The sequence below is a fragment of the Boleophthalmus pectinirostris genome, unplaced genomic scaffold (genome assembly GCF_026225935.1).
Source record: "Boleophthalmus pectinirostris isolate CB_2022bp ecotype Guang Dong unplaced genomic scaffold, ASM2622593v1 HiC_scaffold_4, whole genome shotgun sequence".
In the NCBI taxonomy this organism is placed as follows: Eukaryota; Metazoa; Chordata; class Actinopteri; order Gobiiformes; family Gobiidae; genus Boleophthalmus; species Boleophthalmus pectinirostris.
Window position 1 is genome coordinate 33,942,296 of NW_026571353.1, and position 24,985 is coordinate 33,967,280.

At 39.3% G+C, this 24,985-nt stretch overlaps 1 protein-coding gene and 1 pseudogene across 3 annotated transcripts; both read right to left on the minus strand.

Moving 5' to 3' along the window:
• Nucleotides 1–330: 330 nt before the first annotated feature.
• gkap1 (G kinase anchoring protein 1) lies at nt 331–12,463 on the minus strand. Of its 3 annotated transcripts, none has more exons than XM_055162026.1 (12): nt 12,326–12,463; nt 11,615–11,871; nt 10,396–10,551; nt 9,768–9,845; nt 8,039–8,174; nt 6,074–6,096; nt 5,834–5,998; nt 4,107–4,193; nt 2,533–2,596; nt 2,241–2,311; nt 2,087–2,164; nt 331–690 (listed from the first exon to the last, which is right to left on the minus strand). In XM_055162026.1, the coding sequence occupies exons 2-12, from the start codon at nt 11,855–11,857 to the stop codon at nt 652–654; spliced, it is 1,140 nt and encodes a 379-aa protein (XP_055018001.1). In that variant the 5' UTR covers nt 11,858–11,871; nt 12,326–12,463; the 3' UTR covers nt 331–651. The 3 variants fall into 3 exon arrangements, with proteins under 3 accessions (XP_055018001.1, XP_055018000.1, XP_055018002.1); XM_055162025.1 differs by lacking the exon at nt 12,326–12,463 and adding an exon at nt 12,053–12,201; XM_055162027.1 differs by lacking the exon at nt 12,326–12,463 and adding an exon at nt 12,053–12,198 and having other exon boundaries at nt 5,834–5,995.
• A 1,315-nt stretch (nt 12,464–13,778) lies between these two features.
• LOC129411326 (kinesin-like protein KIF27) overlaps nt 13,779–24,985 on the minus strand; it is a 29,681-nt pseudogene continuing 18,474 nt past the window's right edge.

Genomic DNA, 24,985 nt, shown 5'->3' on the forward strand with positions numbered 1-24,985 from the left:
ACATTTTAATCATCAAAACAGTGAAAATGTCAAATGTGTCACATAAACGAGTTTCCTTCCTCTAATCAAGCAACAAAACTATAGCTCTGTAACAAAATAATTTAGTAAAACATACCAAAAACTACTCTTGGCGATATATCGGTGCAGCAGAACATGATATCGATACTGTATCATCACATTAAACAATACGATATATCAATATTTCAATGTTTTCGCACAACAGTTGTCACGTGTATGAGATTTAAAATCAAACTTACTTCCAGTTGCTTTAACATTTCTCCTCATGACTGAAAATCAAAGTGTTGCAGTTACAGCACAGACAGAGCCAAGTCACTGTGAAAGTAAAGTTTATTTACTTCACAGCTCAAACTCAAACTTTACATCTGTGATTTCAGCCTGTAGCACAGACGAACGGGGCACGAGAGCCAACGCCCCCAACAACAAAAACTAAAACCGTAATCAGTCATTCTTACAAGCAGTGCAATTGTCTCAAGAGTCATTTGAGATGGAGTTCTGATTTTTACAGAGCGAAGCATGCGTCTGGTGTGGACAGATGGAGAACTGAACCCAAAGGAAAGAGGAGGCGCCCTGATCAGAGACACAATCCTTCCTCTGTGTCGCTGAGAACCGGCCTCATGCAGCTACAGTCAACTAGTCCGTCTCTGATACTTTCTTGCCCCTTTTGTTCGCCTGAAAATAGAAGAAAATGTGAATATCAGACTGGACTGAGATACAAAAAAATGCACAAAAACAAACACATTATAAAAGTAGACTATGCAACATTTCTGGTGAAGGCCATGCCACTTTCTTTTCTCCAATGATGTCTTTTCTTTGCCTGGGATATTCCACAGTATGGCATTAAAATGATCTATCCCTATGGAGACCAGCAGGTGACGCCACCGGGCCAAGTTACGGTTCGCGCCTGTGGAGAGGCAAGCTCACTGACGTAAGAAACAGAATGCATGTTTTTCAAGTTGATTTTTTTTTTTTTTTAAAGAATGCAAGACCGATGAATTTAAAGCCCCACTGTGGAACATTTTAACAGTGCAGAAGTGAAAACATTAACAACTAGAGAGACAGCAGGAGGCACAGAGGGAGCAGAGGGAGCAGGGGGCACAGAGAGGAAGCAGGGGACAGACAGAGGGGCACAGAGGGCAGCAGAGGGAGCAGAGGGAGCAGGGGCACAGAGGGAGCAGGGGGCACAGAGGGAGCAGGGGGCACAGAGGGAGCAGAGGGCACAGAGGGAGCAGAGGGAGCAGAGGGAGCAGAGGGAGCAGAGGGCACAGAGGGAGCAGAGGGCACAGAGGGAGCAGAGGGCAAAGAGGGAGCAGGGGGCACAGAGGGGCAGGGGAGCAGAGGGCACAGAGGGAGCAGGGGGCACAGAGGGAGCAGGGGCAGCAGGGGAGCAGAGGGGAGCAGGGGGCACAGAGGGAGCAGGGGGCACAGAGGGAGCAGGGGCACAGCAGGGGAGCAGGGGGCACAGAGGGAGCAGGGGGCACAGAGGGAGGGGGCACAGGGGGCACAGGGGCAGAGGGGAGCAGGGGGAGCAGGGGGCACAGAGGGAGCAGGGGGCACAGAGGGAGCAGGGGGCACAGGGGGAGCAGAGGGAGCAGGGCAGGACTGGGACAGAGATATTTAATGTCATTGTACTTTTTAGAACTCTGTATAGATCGCACTGTTTAGGCTATTTTTGTATTCTGTGTTTTGTCATTTTCGGGAACTGCAGCTGGAAATTAATTCCGAGAGCTACAGTCTGGTACAAAGCATCTTTAGTTTATTTGACAGGGACCATGTACTGGATGATTAATCAAAAAAATATTGTAATTTTTTTTTTTTAAAGCAGTTTTTATCCGTCATTAGACTGAATATTTTGACACAATATGGAAAAATACTGCTGTTATCCTTATAAATAAAATCATACATTGAAAAAGTTTTATATGTGCCACAAGAATTGTCCTAGCCTCAGTTAAATAGTCATACTGTCATTGTAACTCTCTACTCTCCAATACCATTTTAGGACGTGTCACTTTACTGTAATATTCACATTGGGCATTGTTGCAGAGACTAAACTCTTGCTTTGTCTCACCTGGTGTTTGGGCTGGTCAGACTGGAGACCCTTCACTTTGGATCGTTCTTGTTCAAGAGCAGCATGAAGCAATGAGACCTGAAAACATTTGAATTATTAAGATTGTGCATTGTACTTAACGGATGTAATATTTTCCGCAGTGTAGCTTTTGTACCTGTGACGAGAGCTCCTCCTTTATGTGTAAAAGCTCTTCCACCTGTAGAAGGATTTCTGCTTTGTCTTTCACTGAAAAAGCAAATAAGTGTCAGATATTTAAGAAAAAAAACCAGCACAGTATAAATTGCACAAGAGGTTAAGCAGATGAGATCAAATATTCAGAATTTAAAGAACGAGTCACAAAAATTTTACAGAGGATATTCAATTTTTTACTTAATTTAAACTGACTTAATCTTCAACAAAATGTGATACTAAAAATGACGCGTAAATATTCAGACTTGAACACTCACTTTCTCCCTGCTGAAGCATCTTGAGCAGCTGAGAATTTCTGGCTTTGACTTCTTTGTACTTCACCTGTGACATGAGAACACAAAGGTCATTTAAAAGGTGCACTGTGTAACTTTTCTGGTGGGGAATCAAATGCTTTTCTCCATGGAGATGTTAATGCTTTGTCTGGAAGGTTTCACAGAATGGATTTTAAAACTTTCTATCTTCATGGAGACCAAACCAGACAAAGTTATAGATCTGTGGAGAGATGAACCCGCTCAGTCAGAAAGGTGTTTATGAGCAAAAAAACAAAACAAAAAACACCTGTAATTGAATTAAATTTATTCAATTACAGGTGTTTTTTTGTTTTTTTATACGTACTGGCTTCTGACTATGGGAGCCGTAATGGTCCGACAATCCATGAAGCGACGCTGCATCGTAGTTTACCAAAGTCACACTAAAACATTTTGACAGATTTTTGATCGCCGTGTACCACATAAAATCGGTTCGAGGTCAGAAAACACAACCAGAATTAATACCCCCCCCTCCAAAAACGGACTTGCATGATTCACGAGTATGGTATTTTTATGTCTGAAAATCCAGAATTCCAAAAAAAAATCCGGAAAAATCACATGGATGATAAATGTACACTACCGGTGAAAAGTTTTAGAACACCACATTTTTTCCAGTTTTTCCAGTTTATTGTGTTATTGTACTCTGAAATGAAAGCATAGAAATACAAATAAGCAATCTGAGTTGAAAAGGAAATCATGGACTCAATTATTGACCATTCTATAAATTCTAAACTTTTGATTCATGGAAGTGTCCACCTTTGGCAAATATAACAGCTGAACACACTCGTGGCTCGTTCTTTCTACAATAGAAATCAAATATTCTTCAGAAAGTTCTTCCCCAAGTCTGTTGCAGAAGTTTCCATAAATGTGTGGCACTTGTAGGTTGCTTCACTCTTCTGTCCAGTTCATCCCAAACCAGCTCGATGGGGTTTAAGTCTGGACACTGTGCTGCTGGACACTCCATGTTTTCAAGTTTACCATCTTGTTCTTTTTTCCTGAGGGAGTTTTGGCAGAGCTTGGACTCATCTTCTCCTTCTTCTATCTTTTTTTTTAACCTCTGTTTGTTCAGTTTTTACCTTTGTACCATTTCAAGCTCTTCATTAGACTTGCACGACTTGAATTGCGATAAATAACTGGAAAAAGCAGTGTGTCCTAAAACTTTTGACCAGTAGTGTAAGGTAGATCTGTTTAATGTCATATTGTGGAACATTTCAGGCAGAGCAATGACATCTCCATAGAAACAAGCAGGTGACAGACCCCCAACCAGGTCACACTCTGAGCACAATCTGCAAATGCTGGTTTATTTATTTCTACACCAGTTTTCTACCAGTAGTCAGAAGGAAAGGACAATTTTCAGACTTCCTATAATTAGTTTAATCATAAAATTTTGTTACATCATAAATCTACAAATTAAAAGAAATTAGGGATACTTGCCTAATCCGCTCTATCCACTAAATATTCCCAAACCTCCAAAAATAATAATAATGTAGTAAAGCCCCAAATGTAACAGACAGGCTCCTCACCTCCCACTGTGAGATGGTTTTCTTTAGCTTCTCTATTTCCTGGTCTTTCTTCTCCAGTTCATACTTCAGCTGCTCCGCTCTGGGGTCCTGAGACGTCAGAAAACAACAATGAATGTCTCGTTTGTTCGAATGTGTGGAAAGATTCACTCCGGAAGCGACTGAACCAAGTGTCTGACCTCGTATTTTGTCACGTCAGCTCATTCTCTACGTAAAAACAGGTTAAAGCGGGGCCCAAATAACAGTAAAAGCAACTCGGGCCGCCATAAATTAAAAAAAAAAAAAAAAAAAGATATTGTTTTCATTTTAAAACAACAGCCCCTTCAGGAAACTCTGGATTAAGTTACACTTTATTGACCCTGTAGGGAAATTCATGCAAAGCTGCTGAGGCAAAAAAAAAAAAAAGTCAGGAGAAATGCGCAGCGGCAAAAGAACAACAAGAGGCTCATTTTCAGATCTTAAAAAGAGTATTACACTTCTATAGGGAATTAACTGTTAACACATAACATATTTAGATCACCGTGTAACCATTTATTGTTTTGAAAATGTGATATTTACCGAAAATAACATATTAATATGTGCATCCTGCTCATTAACCTACTGCACATCTTATCAGGTTTGTGAAGTTGCTGTGTATAATTTTGTATCATGTTTTCACATATTTATGTAGAACTGTCGTGTGGGAGCAGGAATCCGTGTGTCATTCGTGCATTTGTTTTTCAAAATAAAACCAAAAACAAGAACTATTTTCTTCATTATTTGTCTCCAAAATCAAAATGAAAAAACGGACGACGATTAGTTTTTTCAGGTTTCGATTTTGTGTTTAAATGAAAAATGGAAAAAACGGATAACGAAAAAACAGGACTCAACCAGAACTAAACTAGGTCTAAACCAGGACTAAACCATGTCTAAACCAAGACTAAACCATGTCTAAACCAGGACTAAACCATGTTTAAACTAGGTCTAAACTGGTCTCAGTCCTGGTCTGGCCCTGACTTCAGTTCCGGCCTCAGTTCCAATCTTGTCCAGGTCTGGTTCTGGTGTAAGTTCTGGTCTCAGTCCTGATCATCCGACAGTCTACGTGGGCACAACTCCGGGCGCGTCCCAACACTCCTGGTTCAGTCCTGGCTCAGTCCTGGCTCAGTCCTGGCTCAGTCCTGGCTCAGTCCTGGCTCAGTCCTGGCTCAGTCCTGGCTCAGTCCTGGTTCAGCTCTGGTTCAGCTCTGGTTCAGCCCTGCCTCAGTCCTGCCTCAGTCCTGCCTCAGTCCTGGTTCAGCTCTGGTTCAGCCCTGGCTCAGTCCTGCCTCAGTCTTGGTTCAGTCCGGTATCGCAGTTTTAGTCACAAAAACAGGAAACAACCGTTATCTTTTTTCCATTATTCATTTAAACACAAAATCGAAAACTGAAAAAATGAATTGTTATCCGGTTTTTCATTTTGGTTTTGGCGAGAAATAATGAAGAAAATAGTTAATTTTTCGTATGAATGACACACAGATTCATTGGCTTGTGGGCCGAGCATTGCACCGAATCTTACAGCTAAATGTAAGAAAAGTTCAAATAGAGACCGGGAGAGATCGCTAAAATACTCATGGATGAATTTGGCTTTTGGATTTGGCCATTTTAGTGGAACAGACTTCAGGTTGAGTGTGCTGATTATTATTCTTAGTGTTATTGCTGTTAAATGTATGAACAATAATGAATAATGAAACCCGTGTCCCCTCTGCACTCACTGGCTCGTGCTCTGTGGGCGAGCTGACTTCCTGTTCTTGACTGGAGGTGAACTGCTCCCGTCTCCTTTCCTGCTGAATGATCCGAGTGACGTCGTCTTCCAGTTTATTGAAAAAACGCTCTTCTGGTCGAGGCCCTGCGACGCTATTGGCTGTTCTAGACTCCTGCTTAAAAACACACGAAGCTTGCGTTTGTTACTCTGCAAATACAGATGCACGAGAACAACATTTCAATGATCTCACCTCTTGTTTTTTCTTTAAATGTTCTGAAAAAGAGAAAAAACAGGTTCAGATCAACAGTAGAACACATGAGGCAGGTGTAGTACGAGGCCAAAAATGTTCATATCATTTTTATCCAGGATCATGTGAACGTTGATCTTTATTAGATTAGATTAGATTAAAGTTTATCGTCATTACACATCTATAAATACAAGGTAATGAAATGTGGTTTAGATTCTAATCAGAAGCACAAGGAGCAGTAAGTGCGATATAAATAGAATGTGGAGTAAATACAGGAAATATAGAGAATATACAGAATATTACAGTGTCAATTTTAGTGAATATATAAATAAATATGGCAGTATGAACAGGTGGGAATAAGTCTATGCAATTAATTGAATTTCGATCACGATTTTTGTGTGTCAAACGATCTCCAAACTTATATAATCGAGTTGAAATTATTTACCTTAACAGTTTATTTTGGGATATTTTTTATATCAATAAGTATATTTCATTTTTTTTAAATATAGAGATTGTAGAACAGCTGGATATATAGTTTATTTTGTTTTTTCTATGCCTTTATTTCATGTTCAAAGTCTATTTTATTCATTTTTTAATTTATTTTTATTTATTCAATATTTTACCAGGCAAGTCGGTTGAAAACACCTTCTCATTCACAATGAGGCAGAATAAAACAAAAGCACAAACAGAAAAGCCACTCACAAAGCAACTATAACGTGAAATAGTAAACAGAAATATAAGACAGTAAAACAGTTGCAGATTAATGATTTTATGGTTTATACATCACAAAACTGCTCTAAGGTTCATATTTGTAGCCTATATTTATTTTTGGTTTGAGTCAATTTGTATTTTTTGAGAGAGAAATTCTGAATAAATGCATTGTGTAACAAAAAAATAATCGTTTATAATTATAATAACCGTTATACAATTATAATAATTGTGTTTTCAATATTGGTTGAATGGCGGCGGCTTCAGCTCTCTGTATCTGTGCTCCTTTTTGGTGTTTTCTTTTTCTGTGTGTGTTTTCGGGTCTTGTACGTAAAATGGACTTTAATATTCACTACAACCGTATGGAATTACTGGACATCGGTTCCCAACATTTTTTTCTGAATTTCATTACACTGTATAATGACAATAAAGGCTTTCTATTCTATTCTATTCTATTCTAATATTGACCAAAATAATTGTGATAATGATTTTTTTTCCATAATCAAGCAGCTCTAGGTGGGAATTAGGTATAATATACATGACAGATATATAATCAGATGTAAACAATAATACAATTTACATGAAAAAATTTACTAGTATATACTATGAGCAAATATACAGGATGTGCTATAGAAAACAAAATATGTGTGACATTTATAAAAGAGTAAAAGATATTTATGAACAGGTGCGCTGTAAATAAATAAATATAAAGTTATGTATCAGACGTAATATGAACAGGGAACAGTCAATGTCCATGGGGGAGATGAAGAGGGAGGGGATGAGTGTGGTGATCTTTATCTGCTTAATGCACATTAATAACATTTATAAGGCTGAAATGTTTATGTGTTTATAAATCATCATAATTGGACCACAGGAAGGATAGCCCCGGTTTGTCTGTGCTAATGGGAACCCTATCAATAAATCATATTGCCCAGCCCTACGTAGAGATGAGAGTGTAAAATAGAGATAAAATAGGATAAGATCAACAATTTCGCAGTGGTGAGTAGGGCTGGGTACCTTTTAATTAGTTTTTCAGGTTATTTTATGCTTTTTTTATGCTTAATTTATGGTGACACAACCATTTAACTCTCTATGAAGCTCTCCCAGGACCCACTTGGAATCAAAACTTGTCCAAAAAAAGTATGCAGTTTTCAGTTTCATTTTTGTCCTAGGACCAGTAATACATAAACCTTATTATTCTGCTCTGTACTGGTACTTTTAAAAGGATCCTGTGCCTGTGTAGTGGTGCGTGTGTCTCACCTGTGGAGCCCTCAGCCTGAAAGTCCTGCAGTGAAACCGTCTTTTTGTCTTTCGTTTGCTGGTTCTTCTTTTTGTCCTTCTTCCCTCCTCCCTCTTTTCCTCCACCGGCTTTGGGCGAAGGTGCGTTTGTGGTGTTCTGTTTGGAGCCAACAACAACAACAACAACGAGTCAAAACTGTCTCTCAGGATGAGTTCGTATTTGCACACACGCCACATCAAAACTGGGACAAAACCAGGAGTAGGACAGGGCCAAACCAGGTCTACACCAAGTACACACCTTTGTCACCTCCCGTCACGACTACTGGAATAGCTGCTATACGGTTTCAGTGTTTAGGAGTAACAGATTACATGTACCAGAGTTACTTAATCAGAGTACAAATTATGAGTAACTGTATTCGGTTACAGTAACTTTTTCAGTGAGTGGTAATTGGATTACAGTTACTTTGTTTAAATAAATGGATTACACGGCAGTATTTTCCTGTTTTCACATTTTGGGCTATATCCCCCTTTTGTTTATTCTTTCTTTTTTTTCGGTAATTCCACTCATCGCCGGAAACTAAACCAGGTCTAAACTAGGTCTAAACCAGGTCTAAACCAGGATTAAAACCAGGTCTAAACCAGGTCTAAAATAGGTCTAAAACCAGGTCTAAACCAGGATTAAAACCAGGTCTAAACCTGGTCTAAAATAGGTCGAAAACCAGGACTAAACCAGGATTAAACCAGGATTAAACCAGGATTAAACCAGGACTAAACCAGGACTAAACCATGCTGTGCGGACGTGTCTCCTCTATCAATAATATTTTTTAATTTGGTTAAGTAAAGACTGGGCTTTTTATTTTCTTTTATCAGACAAAACATCTTATGTTACAATGTCTTTGCTTCTCTACAGCAAATCAAGTAATCCAAAGTATTCAGATTACGTTGCTCACTTTAAGTAATTTAATGGATTACGTTACAAACTACTTTTTGGGGTATGTAATCTGTAATCTGTAGGGGAATACATTTTAAAAGTAACCTTCCCAACACTGTACGGTTCACCCTCCAAACTCCTCAATATCCAGAAGTCTGCTGCCCGCATCCTCACCCACACCTCTTCCCGTGAACACATCACCCCTGTCCTCAGAGATCTCCACCGGCTCCCGATCCCCCAGCGCATCCACTTCAAACTCCTCACCACTGTGTACAAGTCCCTCCACAACCTGGCCCCCATCTGCCTCTCTGAGCTCCTCCACCACCACCACGCCCCCACCCGTGCCCTCCGATCAGTTGACGCCAACCTCCTGTCTCCCCCCGCCAGGACTAAACATAAGATCTGGGGGTATCGGGCCTTCTCTGCTGCTGCTGCCCCCACCCTCTGGAACTCCCCCCTCCCAAACACATCAGAGACTCATCCACACTCCCCATGTTTAAAAAAGACCTGAAAAGCTATCTCTTTAAAAAAAAAAAAAAAACTTCCATTAACTGTCTTTTTCTCTTGTTTGTCGTTGTTTGTCTTCTCATGTAAAGCATCTTTGAGTATCTTGAAAAGCGCTATACAAGTGTTATGTATTATTATAATAATAATAATAATAATTTACTACTTTTACTACTACTACTACTATTACTACTACTACTACTACTATTACTACTACTACTACTACTAATGAATCAGGACATGTTTTAACACAGCAGAGATCCTATGTGAATGAATGCCTCTTCTTAACAAAATTACCCTAACTAAAATTCTTACCTCTTTCTGTTGTTCGTACTCTAATTTACTGATGAGCAACGCCTTTTCCAAGTCCGCCTGGTATAACTCTGAGGTCATCTGTGGAGGAGAATATATATATATATATATATATATATATATATATATATATATATATATAATTTTTTTGCAGTTTATTGTTTAAGCAGCATTTCAATCTTCTCTCAAATACTGACACCAGAGCTGGGTATTGCCAAGAACCTCATAATACAATACGCCTCTTGAAATAATATCCCTAAAAATATCTTCTGATTTATTATCCTAATGTTTTTATTGTGCTGAATAATAAACTCTAAGCAGTTTTAACCTTAACCACAGTGTCAGCAGATAATAAAGTGCACAGCTCAACAGTTTATAATGAGTTTTGGTTGTTTCAAAGTTTCACAATATAAGCCTCTGTATATTATTATCAAGAGGCCTGTAACAATGTATTATTTTGAGTACTGTCCTAGTTGATGCTCTTCGACGTGTTCAGTATCTGCACTGAAACTGAATTTTGGTTTCTGGTTTAAATGTATTCCAAATATCTCATGAAAAGACAATCTCACATGTACATTTCACTTTCAGTCGTTAATATGAATGACAGAAAAATAAAGAGTGGTCCAATAACCTGTTCGTCTCTCTGTTTCCACTGCTGCCATCCTTCTGTAGCTCCGGGATGTCCGTCTGCCACCGCAGGGTTCAGCAGCTCATTGGCAATTCCAGACAGAGACAAATTTGGAGCACAACATTTCTGAGGGATTTTTCTAAAGGCCAGGTTCCTCAACTGAAAAACAAGTAGTTAAAAGAGTTAAATAAATGCAAAACAATCTCCTCTCCATAAAACAAAACTAGGGTATCCCCAGGTTTGACTACAACAAGACTTTTTAAAGACCTTTTTAAGACCACTTAAATGAAAATTAAGACCAACATCGCACCCATTATGCGGGCGAAAAACACCAGGTCTAATTCTAATAATGACCAACCAACTACCGGGACTAAATCTAGAATCTAAGAGCCGCAGAAACCAAAGTATTGTTTGTGCATTCTCCAAATTAGACGTTCATTCACATTACGTGATGTTTTTTTTTTTTCTCCTCTCTCCATTTAACATTGCACTGCAGCCCGGCTGAGTTTACAAAAAATAGGCTAATGAAATGTAATTTTTGTGAAAACAGAATTTAAGACTTTTAAGACTTTAATTTAGGAACATGAAATTTAAGACCTTTTTAAGACTTTTAAGACCCAGCGGCTACCCTGAAAATATTGTTGTCTCTCTCTAGACGTCTCCGGGACAGTCTCAGTTTTGAGCCCTGTGTCCCCTGTCCCAGCATATTTATCCAAAACCACTGATTTATCCCAGTTTTATACAAGAAATGTCACCGGTGTCCCTATTTTTGTCCAATCTGAACAGTAAAGAGAGGCATAAATTGTCATTTCTTTAGGTAAAATACAGAAAAGCTGCTTTAAAATGACCAAAACACAAAGAAAATGTGACTATACTGGCACATGTTGATCATGAATGGGCTGAGTGCAAAACAATTGTCCTTAATTACACACTTGTTACACAATTTTAATACTACCAACCACTCCAAACCAGTGACCCAGTTTTTGATTTTGGAAATTTGCTCACCCTACTCAAAGTTTTCTTTTGAATAAAACCTGCTCACTCTATTTTAACTTAAGCTCACAATAAACTTTCTTGTATTAGTTGACACTTCATATTTCAGTCTTCTGTCAAATGTTCATGTTTAAAATGTGTCCTAAATATTCACTCAGTTTCTAATCATCGCTTTCTTTTCAGGTGAATCAAAAGCACAGGTTCACCCGTAACAGGAAACAAAACACACCTCGTTGGCTTCACTTTGTTGTTGTTCTTTCCTCTTCTTTTTCTTGTCTTTCTTTTTGTCGTTGCCCTGCGCTTTACCCCCGGCTCCCCCTTTCCCCTGCCGGCCTTTACCGCTCGGGTCCCGGCCTGATTTCACCGAGGTCTTCCCCGGATCCGAGCAATCCGAGTCCGAGTCCGAGTCGACCTGGAGCAGGGCGAAGCGAGAGGCCGTAGTGGGCACCGTGATCATTGCGGAAGATGCCATTGTAGTGATAAAAGCTGGAGTAGAAACCAAAACAAAACATTACAATCACAAAATCAACTATAAGCAACCAGTTTAAACCACATTTGACGTGACATGAAGAAAAACGATACGGTAAATGCTCGAATAGTAAAAAACAGCAGAAATTATTCAACTTATCACATCAAGTAAGATAATAAAATGTGTTTTTAAAAGTACCACACAGGATTGTCAAGGAATATGAGCAAATCCGAGTTAGATATAACGCTAAACAACAGGTAAAAGTGAGCACCAAAACAATCCAATTCCGAAAACTAAAAATAAATTCGCCTTAAAAACACATTAACAGTTAGCATTCTCCGGCCACACTGATTTAAATGGACTGGGCTAGCTCCAGTTAGCATTAAGTTAGCCAACTACAAAACACCGCTAGATTTGCGATTAAAAACACGCGGGGAAAGTACAGGGTGCGGGCTAAAGACGTGTGCGGACCTTCTGTGTCAGTGCTGAGGTGGTCTCGGTTTGCGCAAGTTTAATTGCGGAGAAAAGTGCAAAGTTGTGTGAGCCAAGCGTCTCTCTGCGGCACCGTGACAAGACGAGTCTGATACGGGAGCCGGGCGCGGGCAAAAAGGACAAACTTGGGAATAATAAAACGTGAATCATCAGGTTCGTGAAATAAATAAACATAAAATTCGCCTTAATTAATAGAGTCACCTTAAGTGATATATTATATGGGTTTTAGCTTCCAGTTATATGAAGCCATTTTGAGGACGGTGGACCATTCAAAAGATAGATAATATTTTTTGTTTTGAGTTGCTAGTTGCTATAGCAGTCCTAACTTTTTTTTAAAGTATTATTTTCTTTTTTTGTAGTTTTAAAAAAAATTATTATTATTTTCTTTTTTTTCTATATTTTCTATTTTGTTTTATTATTTTTTCATTTTTTATTTTATTTTTTCATTTTTATTTATTTATTTATTTTATTTTTATTATTAGTATGATTTTTTTCTCTCTCTTTTTTTCTATTCTGTCTATCCTAACTTTCATTATTCTGAAACCCATGGATAAATTACATTGTTATAAATTCTATGTAGCTGTTTGAGATTTGGTCAATGAATGAAAAAACTGCTATAACAAAGTAAACAACGGTGTGGTTGGCTGCTTTGTGGCTGCCTGGCTCACACACTGAGCAGTTTTTGAAACTTAGTTTTTTAGCTCAATTTTTAACTATATATACACTAGATATAACTAGTCATATCATGGAATTTTAATCAACTAAGAACAGCATGTGCAGTTCAAAGGGACAGTTGGCTTTTGTGAAATGAACTGTTTATTTTTACAAGGAACTAACTTTGGCCTTTTGAGTAAATATGTAAATATGCCAGAAGACCTCCCAGAAATAGTTGAAATACTCCAAGAAAACACCAGATTGGAGTAAGAGTGAGGTTTTTCATGTCGTGTTCACCAGTTTCCTCCCTGGACACTGCAGGACACCTCCTCCTGTTAAACTCAGACCTTTGACTGAGACACAAAGGACACTGAGACACAGTGTTGCTGCAGTAAAACTTGAATTTCCCTCAGGATCAGTAAAGCACATCTCTCTCTCTCTCTCCTCTTTCTTTTTCTATTCATTTTCGAACATTTATTTATTTGATAATTTTTTTTGGTCAATTTTACTGTTATGAATTTTTGTGTTTATTTTCTGTTTAAATAAGGTGACACTGACCAGAAAAAACATGATACATTTATACAATCTCACAATGAATGAATGAATGAATGATACTGTATTATGTGTTCAAGTTTGTTTAATAAAAATACACAGCACACAATATTGTGTAATAAGGCAAAACAATACAAATCCAGTGCTGAAAAAGTATCCAATATTCATTGTAAGTGCTGCATAGAAGCTGTAGCGGCCAAAATGCACCTCCGGCCACTGTGTGGCACTATGTCTTTGTTTTTGTGGTTTGCGACCTATTTAAGACCATTAATTAGCAATGCCAGGTGTTGCAAATTGATGAGGAACAGTCTTTTGACCGTGTTCATGGCTCTTGCTAAAATAAAGGAATATTTGAGCTTTTACTGGACTTTTGGGCTAATTTATATGGAAACACGCGTCAGAACTACCTTTTAAATTTTGCATCCTAGTGGCTTGTGTGGCATAGGGCCACACTGCCCCTACAGAAGCAAACAAGCATTACCTGTGTGATAAAAGGAAGACTGGAAAGTTGGCAAAACATTTAAAAATACAAATAACTTAAACCAACAATTATATGAAAAACATAACTTACAAAATATTATTAAAAATAAGAAATCATTAATGTGCATTGTCATATTTAGCTTGTCAACATTAAATAAATAATGTTAATGACTGTTACTAAGAGCTTGCATATTTTACTGGCTGCATATTGGTTGCATATTGAAAAGTACTTTCACGTACATCTTTAGTTACATTAAATTATTTTGTCTTACATTGTGCATTTTGAAAAGAAGCTTTAGGCCATGCTATAATGTTGCCTAAAAACATACCTTGAGTTGTGTTTTGTTTCATTTTTGAGTAACACTTTATTGTTAGTCTGTCAACATTATACATTATAACAGATAAAAAGTGGCATATGGGCCCTTTAAGCGTCACTTTTTCTTGCGTCCACGATCGACTGCTGCAGGTGAGACATGGAGATTTGCCTCAGGTCTCTACGATGTACTCGGACTGGAGTTAACTTCTTGCCAGACCTGCTCCTCTGAGGACTGTCATTGGATTGTCTTAAAGATGTTTGGTTGTGTACGGTTGAATTCTGGCTTTCTTGGAGCTGAGAAGACGCAGAGGGAGTGGAGTTTCGAGGTGAAAATTGGTCACCTTGAGATTGTGCCGTCATAGTGGTGTTTATTCTCGTGTATGTGGTTGGGATGTGAGTTGTAGATGGTCCTTCTGATCCGCTGGCGCTGGTTTTTTGTAGGTTTAAAGAGTCAGTGGACATCGTGGAGGAGCTGAGTTCTCGGAGCTGCTTTTTCAAGTTTCGACTGGAGCTTTTGTAGAAAAACAGCTCTTTCTCCAAATGCTGAAGTCTTTCTTGCATCTCCTGCAGTTCACCCTTAGAGGCCATTTCTGCAAAAAAAAAGAAAAAAAAAAACAGAAACAGAGCGATGTAAGAAAGAAGATGTAAGATTTGTCCTAAAGTGGTGATCTTGGTACTAAGCTCTGTCAAAAAGTTTTAAGAATCGTCTGTAAACTCAAGAAAACAACGCTGACCACTGATTGAAATTTTTAAAAAGGCATATCAATCAGAAGTTTCAAGGGAAATAATAACCAAATTATGTAAATGCATTAATAGTTTGGCCAACCATTCTACTAAATATGTTAAAAATAAACGAGAAAGGGAAGGTATTTTGCTTTGACAGATGAAGAATAGAAATATACATCCGAATGGAGGATCACAAAATCAAATGTCTGTAAAGAATCAGATTACTCACATCAAATCTGGCGTTTTTACAAGACATTTTATTACTCTTAAATCTACAAACATGGGTGTTATCCTCACCTGTGAGTTGGCTGATCAGGAGCTGAATTTGTCTCTGGTTGTCTCTGTGCTGTTGCATGAGTCTTCTGTCTGTGTCCAGGGCCAGACGCTGCATGTGCTCCTTCATCGCCCTCAAAGCTCCGCCCTGCTCTGAACTCTGCAGCTCCAGCTCCTCACATCGCCACAGCAGCACGCGCTCCGCCTCACGAAGACGCACCACCTGAACAGAGACATTTCACAACAAAGAGATATTACATTAGTTGGTTATATTATTATTATTATACTGTTGTTTTTATTATTTCTTATTTCATTATTTTGTCAGTAAAATGTGAGTAAAGGTCCGCTGGTGGCTACATGCCTCAACGAGAAGTTTCCGGGTTTGATTCACGGCCGCGTCTGTGTGGAGTTTGTATTTTCCCCCTGTATCTGAGAGGGTTTTCTTCAGGCACTGTGGTTTCCTAGCCTTCCTAGACTTTGTGGAAACCATCTGACCGCGCAGCATCAGGATTTGTTCGCTCGATGGCAGGCGGGTATTTTTTTTATTTAACCAATTGCTGCTATTTGGTCGTGACATATGTAATGTGCTGCTTATGGGGTGAACTGGTATATTAAGCGTTTCCTAAATCCTGTAGGAAGAAGGGCAATCACGTCTTTCCCCTTGATAAAATTTACCAAACATTCTCTTTGTTCCGGCTTTAAATTCTCGATCTCAGGAATCGTTGCTAACACAGAATGTATGTCTTCGTCCTCATCCATCTTGCTTTGTTTACTGTTGTGCTGTTCCACAAAAGGGACACAGACAGGCGATTGAGTTTGACGTCATGGCTTCACAGCTCTTCACTGACTGGCCGGTGCACGGTCTACAACTTCTGGAGTTCTTGCAAATCATTTAGTCTATTCCGATTCCTGACCGAGTTGCTGGAGAGAAATTAAATTGAGCGGAGGCACTACGTGGCGCCAACCTGGCTACTGGTTTCCCCCATCAACCCAAAACCTGCACTATAGTTCAAATCCTCCAGCTAAAGTTCTGACCAAGACTAACTCCAGATCTGGAGATGGGTCCCACTGCTCCTGACATGTTACCGTAGCTGAATTGAAGGATGGATCAAACGCAGAGGACAAATTTACCCATGGGGACAATAAAGTGGTTGCTTGAGGCTACGTTTATGTGATGACGGTCTGAACAGAAGATGCAAAAGTACCATCGCGTCTTCACTTTTTATTCCACGTTTAGACAAGTGTTTTTGGGAGGAAATCTGCGTGCATACGGTGACGCAAAAGTGGAATTTGATTGTGTATGCACGCCAGGTTTCTGCGTACTGTATGTATTTGTACATGACATGAGCATATCTGACCAGAGTTTTGCGTCTTGGGCAGTGTAGACGGAAACACTACGGTGGAGCATATTCAACTTTTCCACTCTAGAGGGTGGTTTCAGATTTTTGCATTTTTAAGCCCCAAAAACGCCATCACCGTCGAAACGAAAGGCACTTCCGGTAAAATATTTTGTCGTTTTTACCTACAAGCGTTCTTGTATAAACAGGCAATGATTCTGATGTTTTTTTAGTCCCTTGTGATATATATATATTTTTACAGATGGACCATACATGTTCCTGATTGGCTAATCCACCTCCATCCATCAAAAACTGGGAGACTCACCAGTGACCAGACTCACTGTATTTTAACTTTTCTGGTGGTGGTTCATCACCTGCTCGTCTTCATAACTCCAAACTAGAGTGAGTTTATTGGATTCCCAATTCAAGTCATCTCAACCATTAACATTTTAGCAGCCAGTTCATTAAAACATACATTGATTTAATTCCAGGTGTAGTGTACGCATGTCCCTCCCTCACCTTGTTGAAGTAGGTGATGAGGAGCTCTGTGATTTCAGTTTGGCTCAGCTCCCTCAGCCTCCTGCGCACACTCCTCATGTTTGCGTCTGTGCTCTCCGTCTGTGAGAGGAGGGTTCAGGCTCAGACTTAGACAGTCTCTCCTCTTTTCCTCTGAATGACGACTGAGATTTAAAACTCCAGAGCAGCCAGAGTTCCTATGGCCTCCTATGGCTCCACCAGGCTCTGCTCCTTCCTGAATGTCAGAAAAAACAAACAAAAGATGAGTTCTTTATTTGTCATTATAAAAAAACAAGTTAAGTTTCTCAAACTGTGATATATAGATTCCTCAACAGTTTAAAGTCTTTTTAAAATCTTTTGCACTTAGAATCATTAACTTAGTTGGAGTTATTAGAACTAATAATACAATAGTTTAGATTTTTTAGAGATTTACTTTGGTGGTGCTTCATTTGAAAACCAGAAGTCACAAGTATTGAAAATCAGATAGTAATTAGGGCTGGGGATCATTCAGGAGTTACCAATACGATACAGACCTCGATACACAGGCCATGATATGATACATATCTCGATACAGTACAGCTTTTGATTTGATACAGTTTAATGAAAAACAAAGGCTGAATCATGGCTGTGATACTAAAAGTCTTTGTTAAACCACTTCTTGTGCAAAACTGATATGAAACACAAACATTTTCATCATCAAAACTGTGAAAATGTCAAATGTGTTGCATAAACGAGTTTCCTTCCACCAAACAAGCAACAAAACTGTAGCTCTGTAACAAAATAATTTAGTGAAATATACCAAAAAATACTCTTGGCGATATATCGATACAGCAGAACACGATATTGATACTGTTGCCTGCTGACCTGTGCTGTGTCAGTGTGGCACTGTAGCTGCACAGAGGCTGAGAGGAAGCGTCTGCAGAGGGTGACCAACACTGAGCAGAAAATTATTGGCTGCCCTCTGTCTTCCATATCCACCATCTACAACTCCCACTGACTCAGCAGGAACATCATAAAGGACAATATCCACCCCGGCTTCCACCTCTTCAACCTGTTGCCTTCTGGCAGGTGCTTCAGGTCCACACCAGCCAGAACAAACAGACTTAGGGACAGCTTCTTTCCCAAAGCTGTCACCACACTAAACTCAAGTTTCCACTGAGAACTGTTAGTTTGCCCTGTCAATGGCCATGTCACCTCTACAATTTTAATGCTGCCAGCCCAGGGTGGGCAAACTAATTACTAGTTACTAACTACTTGAATAAGAGTAATAATTCCTTGGATTTCCTGTACTAAATATTTCTCTTCAACAACACAAAGAAAAACAGTAAATACTAATGAAAAGTCATATGAGGGACAGTACCTCTGGAGTGAGCACTTGGTTGTCCTGTAGTTGTTGCTCTAGTGCGCTCCATCTCTGCTGAAGTCCCTCTCTCTCCTCTCTCAACTCCTCCACAGAAACCTCTTTCGATCGCCCCGACTCACTGTTTTCAATCTGTTCCTCCACACGCTCCAGCTGCACCGACACACGCAGCAGGTCCTGGCTCAGAACCTAGAGGAAAGATTCAGAATTAGACTGTAATAAAATAAAAGTATGTGTATGTTATGTTACCAAAAAATAAGGACATGTGAAGTAGTCTATGTTAGATTAATACAAATAAATTATAACTTGATTTTATAAAATTAACATTTAAACTGCCTGAAAAATGTCTTCATTGTGTGTAAATTATCCGAGCATTTTTACTGGAATTGTCTGTGGTGTAACATTGACATTGGTAGAGGTTGACAGTCCCATCTACATTTTGGTATTAGGGCGTCAAACCTGTCTGTCTCTCTGCTGTAGTAGTAGTAGTAGTAGTAGTAGTAGTAGTAGTAGTCTGACCTGACTGGGGCACAGCCTCTTGTTCTGTAGTCTGTCTCTCTGCTATAGTAGTAGTAGTAGTAGTAGTACTAGTAGTAGTAGTAGTAGTAGTAGTAGTAGTAGTAGTAGTAGTAGTAGTGACCTGACTGGGGCACAGCCTCTTGTTCTGTAGTCTGTCTTTCCGCTTTAGTAGTAGTAGTAGTAGTAGTAGTAGTAGTAGTACTGACCTGGGGACAGCCTCTTGTTCTGTAGTCTGTCTCTCTGCTAGTAGTAGTAGTAGTAGTAGTAGTAGTAGTAGTAGTAGTAGTAATAGTAGTAGTAGTAGTAGAGTAGTAGTAGTAGTAGTAGTAGTAGTAGTAGTAGTAGTAGTAGTAGTAGTAGTAGTAGTAGTAGTAGTAGTAATAGTAGTAATACTGACCTGACTGGAGCGCAGTCTCTTGTCCTGTAGTTTGTCTCTCTGCTGTAGACAGGCCTCTCTTCTCTCTTGGACCTCCTCCTTCGTCCTCTGCTCTTCCTCCAGCTCCCTCTGCTCTGCTCTCCTCCGCAGAACCTGCTCCTCCACCTGCTCCAACCAGGACACCACCGCACTCTGCAACACCCACACACGGACACGGACACGGACACGGACACGGACACGGACACGGACACGGACACGGACACGGACACGGACACGGACACAGACACATGCAGAGTAAACCTTTATACACTCTTATATTCTTTGGACTGTCCCCATAACAACAACCAAGCAAATCATCTGAAATGTAAATGAACAAAATGCATAAATACACCCTAGTTTGAACATTTATACTATTTGTTATTTGCAGTCAGCTCTTTTTGCACAAACCCATTTCTTCAGCACATCTCCCACCTCTTTTAGAGTATAAACTTTGATTAAATATTGTGATTATTAGTGGCTGTAAAGACCAAACCAGTCTAGTCCCTTAAAACAATAAAGAGTATTTGATTATATACACATTAATTAGGTTTGGCTCTCACCACGTTATAACTTCTGGGCACCCCTGACCTTGACATTCTTTTTCACAGAGTACTGCATTGTACTTTGTCTGAGCAGCCAGTCCCTTCTACATTCTTTTTGAATCCAGAAGGGACTGGAACCGGACCATAGACCAGGGGTGGGCAGTTATTTTTTCCATGGGGCCACATGAGAAACAGAAAATATTGTGGAGGGCCAAAAGGTTTAACTCAGTTCCTCATAATATTAATTGTATTTCTTTATAAAAAGCAGTAAATATCTTTGTTTTGACGAGCTGATAAAACTGGTAAGAGTTTATGTTATGACTAAGCAATGAAAAAGTGAGGCTGCCTTACAAAAAATGTCATTTAAAAAACACCTCTAAAATTAAAGCAATGCAGCTTTAGTTCATACATGAGTTAAAATTATAAAATATTAGAGATGTAACAATAACTGAAATATCGTGATATCGTATCGAACTGAGCTAGAGCCACTAAACCTTTGGTAAGAATTATATACTAGGTATGTTTTCACATGCACAGAACATTATTCTGTCTTTAAAAGCTCTCAAAAGTCATTTTAGAATAAAAATAACTATAATTTATGTTTATGTACCTGTACTGGGGCTTCCTCCTTGTTTCTTCCGTTTGTTGAAACTTCAACCTACAAAACAAAACATTAGATCCAAATAACTCACATAAACTATATATTTATTTCAAATTGTCACCAAGCTAGACTCATAGCATCTGCACCTTTTGTTGCTCAGTCTCTTTTTCCTCGTGTGTGGATGAAGTCTGCAGTGTTGCCCTCTGCTGGAGCAGGTGTTGTAAACTATGGTACGTCTGAGCTCGGACTTGTTGGTTTTGTTTTGAGATTCGGGCCAATACTCCTCCTGTTTCACTGCGGCTGCCCTGTCTGTCCACTGCCTTAGACAATTTATCTGCAATGAAAAATATAAACCACCAGGTTAATACTTGATTTACACAAGTAATTACAACTGTATAAAACTCTAAATATGAAAAGCTGCAGTTATTCAGTGACCTCTGCAAAATAAATACTAATGAGGACTTAAAGATGCACTGTAAATTTTCTTGCAAAGAGTCTTTATCTCAAAATTGGCTCATACCAGACTGATAAGTGTAGTCCTCTGATCTGAGTTCTACACATTTGGGTCTGGGATGAGTCTCACTAAGATTGAGCAGGACGTTCAGACAAGTGTTACAGTCTGATTGGTTGAAGCGCCACAACAGTGAGAATGAGTTTTGTTACATCCTGTTGACAGAAAAGTGCTTCCCTGTTCACAAAGTGCTTCCCTATGCACGAAATAGTATTTCCACTAAAAAAGGTTGAATTCTGTCAGTGCTGACAATGTTTGATGGAAATTCTCACGAGTTTGTGAATGAACAAATACTGTGAAAATGATTCTTGCTGCACAAGGTCAGTTTGTCTCCACGGAGATGTGAATGCTGGAATGTTCCAGGTAAAGCACTTATTCAGTTATATGTTTACATAGTTGGTTTGGTGTAACTCTAATGTTCAAACCACCACCTCACCAGTTCTGTGGATCCTCCTATTCACACTCGACCTCATTTTGTTCAGTGGGAGTGGCTTTGTTTGTTGATCTTGAAATTCCAAAAATAAAAGATAAAATTATCAGTCATGCACTTTAACAGCTCAAAATAGGTCATAAAAAAGACTTACAAAAATCACTCACCATTAGCTTCCTCTGTCTCCTGCTGAGTTGTGCTGTCTGTGTTTCTCTGGGTTGTGCTGCCTGTGTTTCTGTCAGTCGGTCTCTTCTGTCGACTGGTCCATGTCCGGTTTAGTGAGCGCCTTTTCAACACAAATTCACAGCAGTTTTACTTAACAATTTAACTCCAGAGAAGTCCAGAAACTCAAATTGTTTGAAACTGATTTGATTTCCTAATATTGCTTATTATAAACAAATGAACAACAGACAAACAAAAGTAACAGTTCTGTGTCTGGTTGTGGGTCTGGCTGATCAATGTTTACACGGTGAGTTTCATTCATTCAAATAACTCGTCTTGTGCTTTCACACAGTGTGTGTTTGAAGGTGTCAAGCTCAAGAGTTGAAACATTTTTGCGAAACTTTTCGCTGTGTATCAAAGTGTTTCGGGTTTTCAAATGCAAAAGTGTCTAGAGATGTTTGCCGTGATGCTGCAGTCTGAGCTCAGCATAAGTAGCACTCAGCCTCCTGTGGAGGAAACTCATGATGCCCTGTGGCAGCTCAGCTCTGGGATTTTTCAGGGACACAAACTCCCCCCACCACACTCATGTGGCAGGTCAAAGTGACCATGACTGACACAAAACGGGCAGAGCCAGTTCTTTTACCTGAACCCCATTTTACTCTGAAACTCCGCCTCCTCTTCTTCGTCTTCCTTATATGGACTTGACTCGTGGTTCTTCTGTTCTGTAAAAGGGGAGTACACTTCCTGTTTCCTGTCCAGTGCGTCCAATAGGAGCAGACCTCTCATTTTAAATGCAGCCCTGATTCTCTCCAAAGCAAACAGTGGCGGGCCGGAGTGGATCTGAACACAAAAAGAGGAATATTATCATATAATGTTCACATATATAAGTATACGTTTTTTCCATCTGAACACTTGTGTTGTTATCTTGTGATACAGTTTCATAGTGAAGCGATATTTACACTGGAGTCCTCAGTCTCCAACACATGTAAAAAGGTATTTAAATCTAATTTGTTGCTCTCACAAACCTTTTTGAATGAATTTTTGTGCACATGCATACACCTTCACAAGAACCTTTTGGATGATTTCAGCCCTGGAATTTCTAATCTCTAATGAACTAAAGGTAAAATTTTGCTGTTTACTTGAAAACTACAGCTTCATGACATCACAAGGTGGAACAGAGAATTTTGAGCTTTGGAGAAGTAAACAGACTAATAACAAAGAGTTACTCAAACATGTGTGAATGAAACAAAACACAACTCCAGGTCTGTTTTTGAGGAGGTAAAGATCTTCTAACGTGGCTAAAAGCTCATAATTTTGAGTAATACAGGACCTTTAATTGAGAAAATTCAGTCTCTTGTGTCTCAGACGTGACGCTGATAGGACATTACCTTCCTGAGTGGCCGGGGGGCAGTTCTGGGTCCAGACAGAGGTACACTTTGGACCCTCCTCTCTGAACTCTCACTTGTGTTGCTGTTTGCTCTGGTCTGGACTGTGGATTTCTCTCCTCTGAGACGATCCATTGCTATCTGCTGATTCACCAACTGCTCAGTCTGGAACATATGAACAGAGATGCATGAGCAGGACTGTCACGATAACAAATACTGAAGAACGATACATTGCTATAGATGGCCATTTTTGTTTTATAATTGAGTTGTTTTGTAAGTGTTGCTGTACTTACTGTTACGCAGATAAAAAGTGCGACCTACTCTGTGAAATCTACTCTGTAAAGTCTCCTCTGTGAAGTCTACTGTTTGAAATCTTTGTACGATTTGCTCTGTGTCAAGCTCAGCTAAATGTGCCTTTTCTGTTAAGCGATATGTGATTTTCAATTTGATTTGCGATTTGCCTACTCTTATAATCTCCCCGAGGCCAAACAAAGCTTTGAGTTAAAGCCCACAAAGCTTTGAAGTTTAGCTTTGAGTTCCGGAGTTGCCATGGTAACAAGGCTTTATAGAACTTTACATGTATGATGTCATCGGCGCCGTGAACCTGATGGAACTGGGAGGTTTTCAGGTTCTAGAATGTGATGATGTCATACTCCCAGACGGGGCAAGAGCCACGTTTCCCTGTTGACTGAGGCCGAGTGTTGTTAAGAAGTCACTGATATGAGACAAACCTCGATACAGTGCGCTTTTGATTCGATACGGTTCAGTAAAAAATAAAGGCTAAATCATGGAAAATCTTTGTTAAACCACTTCTTGTGCAAAGTTCATATGAAACACAAACATTTTAATCCTCAAAACAGCGAAAATGTCAAACGAGTTTCCTTCCACTAAACAAACAACGAAACTGTAGCTGTAACAAAATCATTTAGTAAAATAAACCAAAAATACTCTTGGTGATATATCGATAGAGCAGCCCACAATATCGATACTGTGTCATCACATTAAACGATACGATATATCGATATTTCAATATTTTTGCACACCCCTCTACTCTTTATCACACTGTACTTTTGCCACGAAATATCCAAAAGGTAAACGCACAAATGTTAAACCTGGTATTGAAATGATTTAAAAAACTCACTGTTAGAACACAATGGCCACGTTCACATGATGTTTTTTAATTGTTCTGGATTAAATTGTTTGGACTTAAATATTTTCCTTGGAGTTTACATGGAAATAATAATTCTGAATATCTGGGTTTCACGTGACATTACAGGGCGACGTTTGTCAGCACGCAAAATCAGATGGAGGGCAAGAAGTGAACCGACTGGAGGGAAATGCCGATGTGTTGTGCAGTTTACGGCTGTGCCAATTGTTTCTAACCGAGAGAAGGAAAAAGCGATTTTTTTAGAGTACCGAAGATAGTCGTCCACAAAGGTCAGAAATGGGAAAAAGTTGACAGAACAACGCCATAAAAAGTGGATTACAAACTAGAGCCCGACTATATGGATTTTGCTGTGGCCGATATGAAACCGATATAATGGGAGTTGGCGCTGCCGATAGCCGATATAATCACCGATATATTTAGTGATGTAAAAATTTACTGTAAATGTTGAATTGTTTAAAAAACTTAGGTTTGGCTCTGGTGGATTTAAATTGGGTTTATTAGGCAACATTATTTTATTCTGCCTCTTTACATCATATTTACAGACAGTAGGTGGCCTAATGGCATTTTTGCATCACATTCTAGACATAGTGATGGTATTCCAGTTCTTTTTAGAGAACCGGCTCTTTGGCTCGGCTCACTAAAAGCTGCTGGTTCTTTGGCCCAAGTGGCTCTTCAGATTGTTTTGTTGCAAG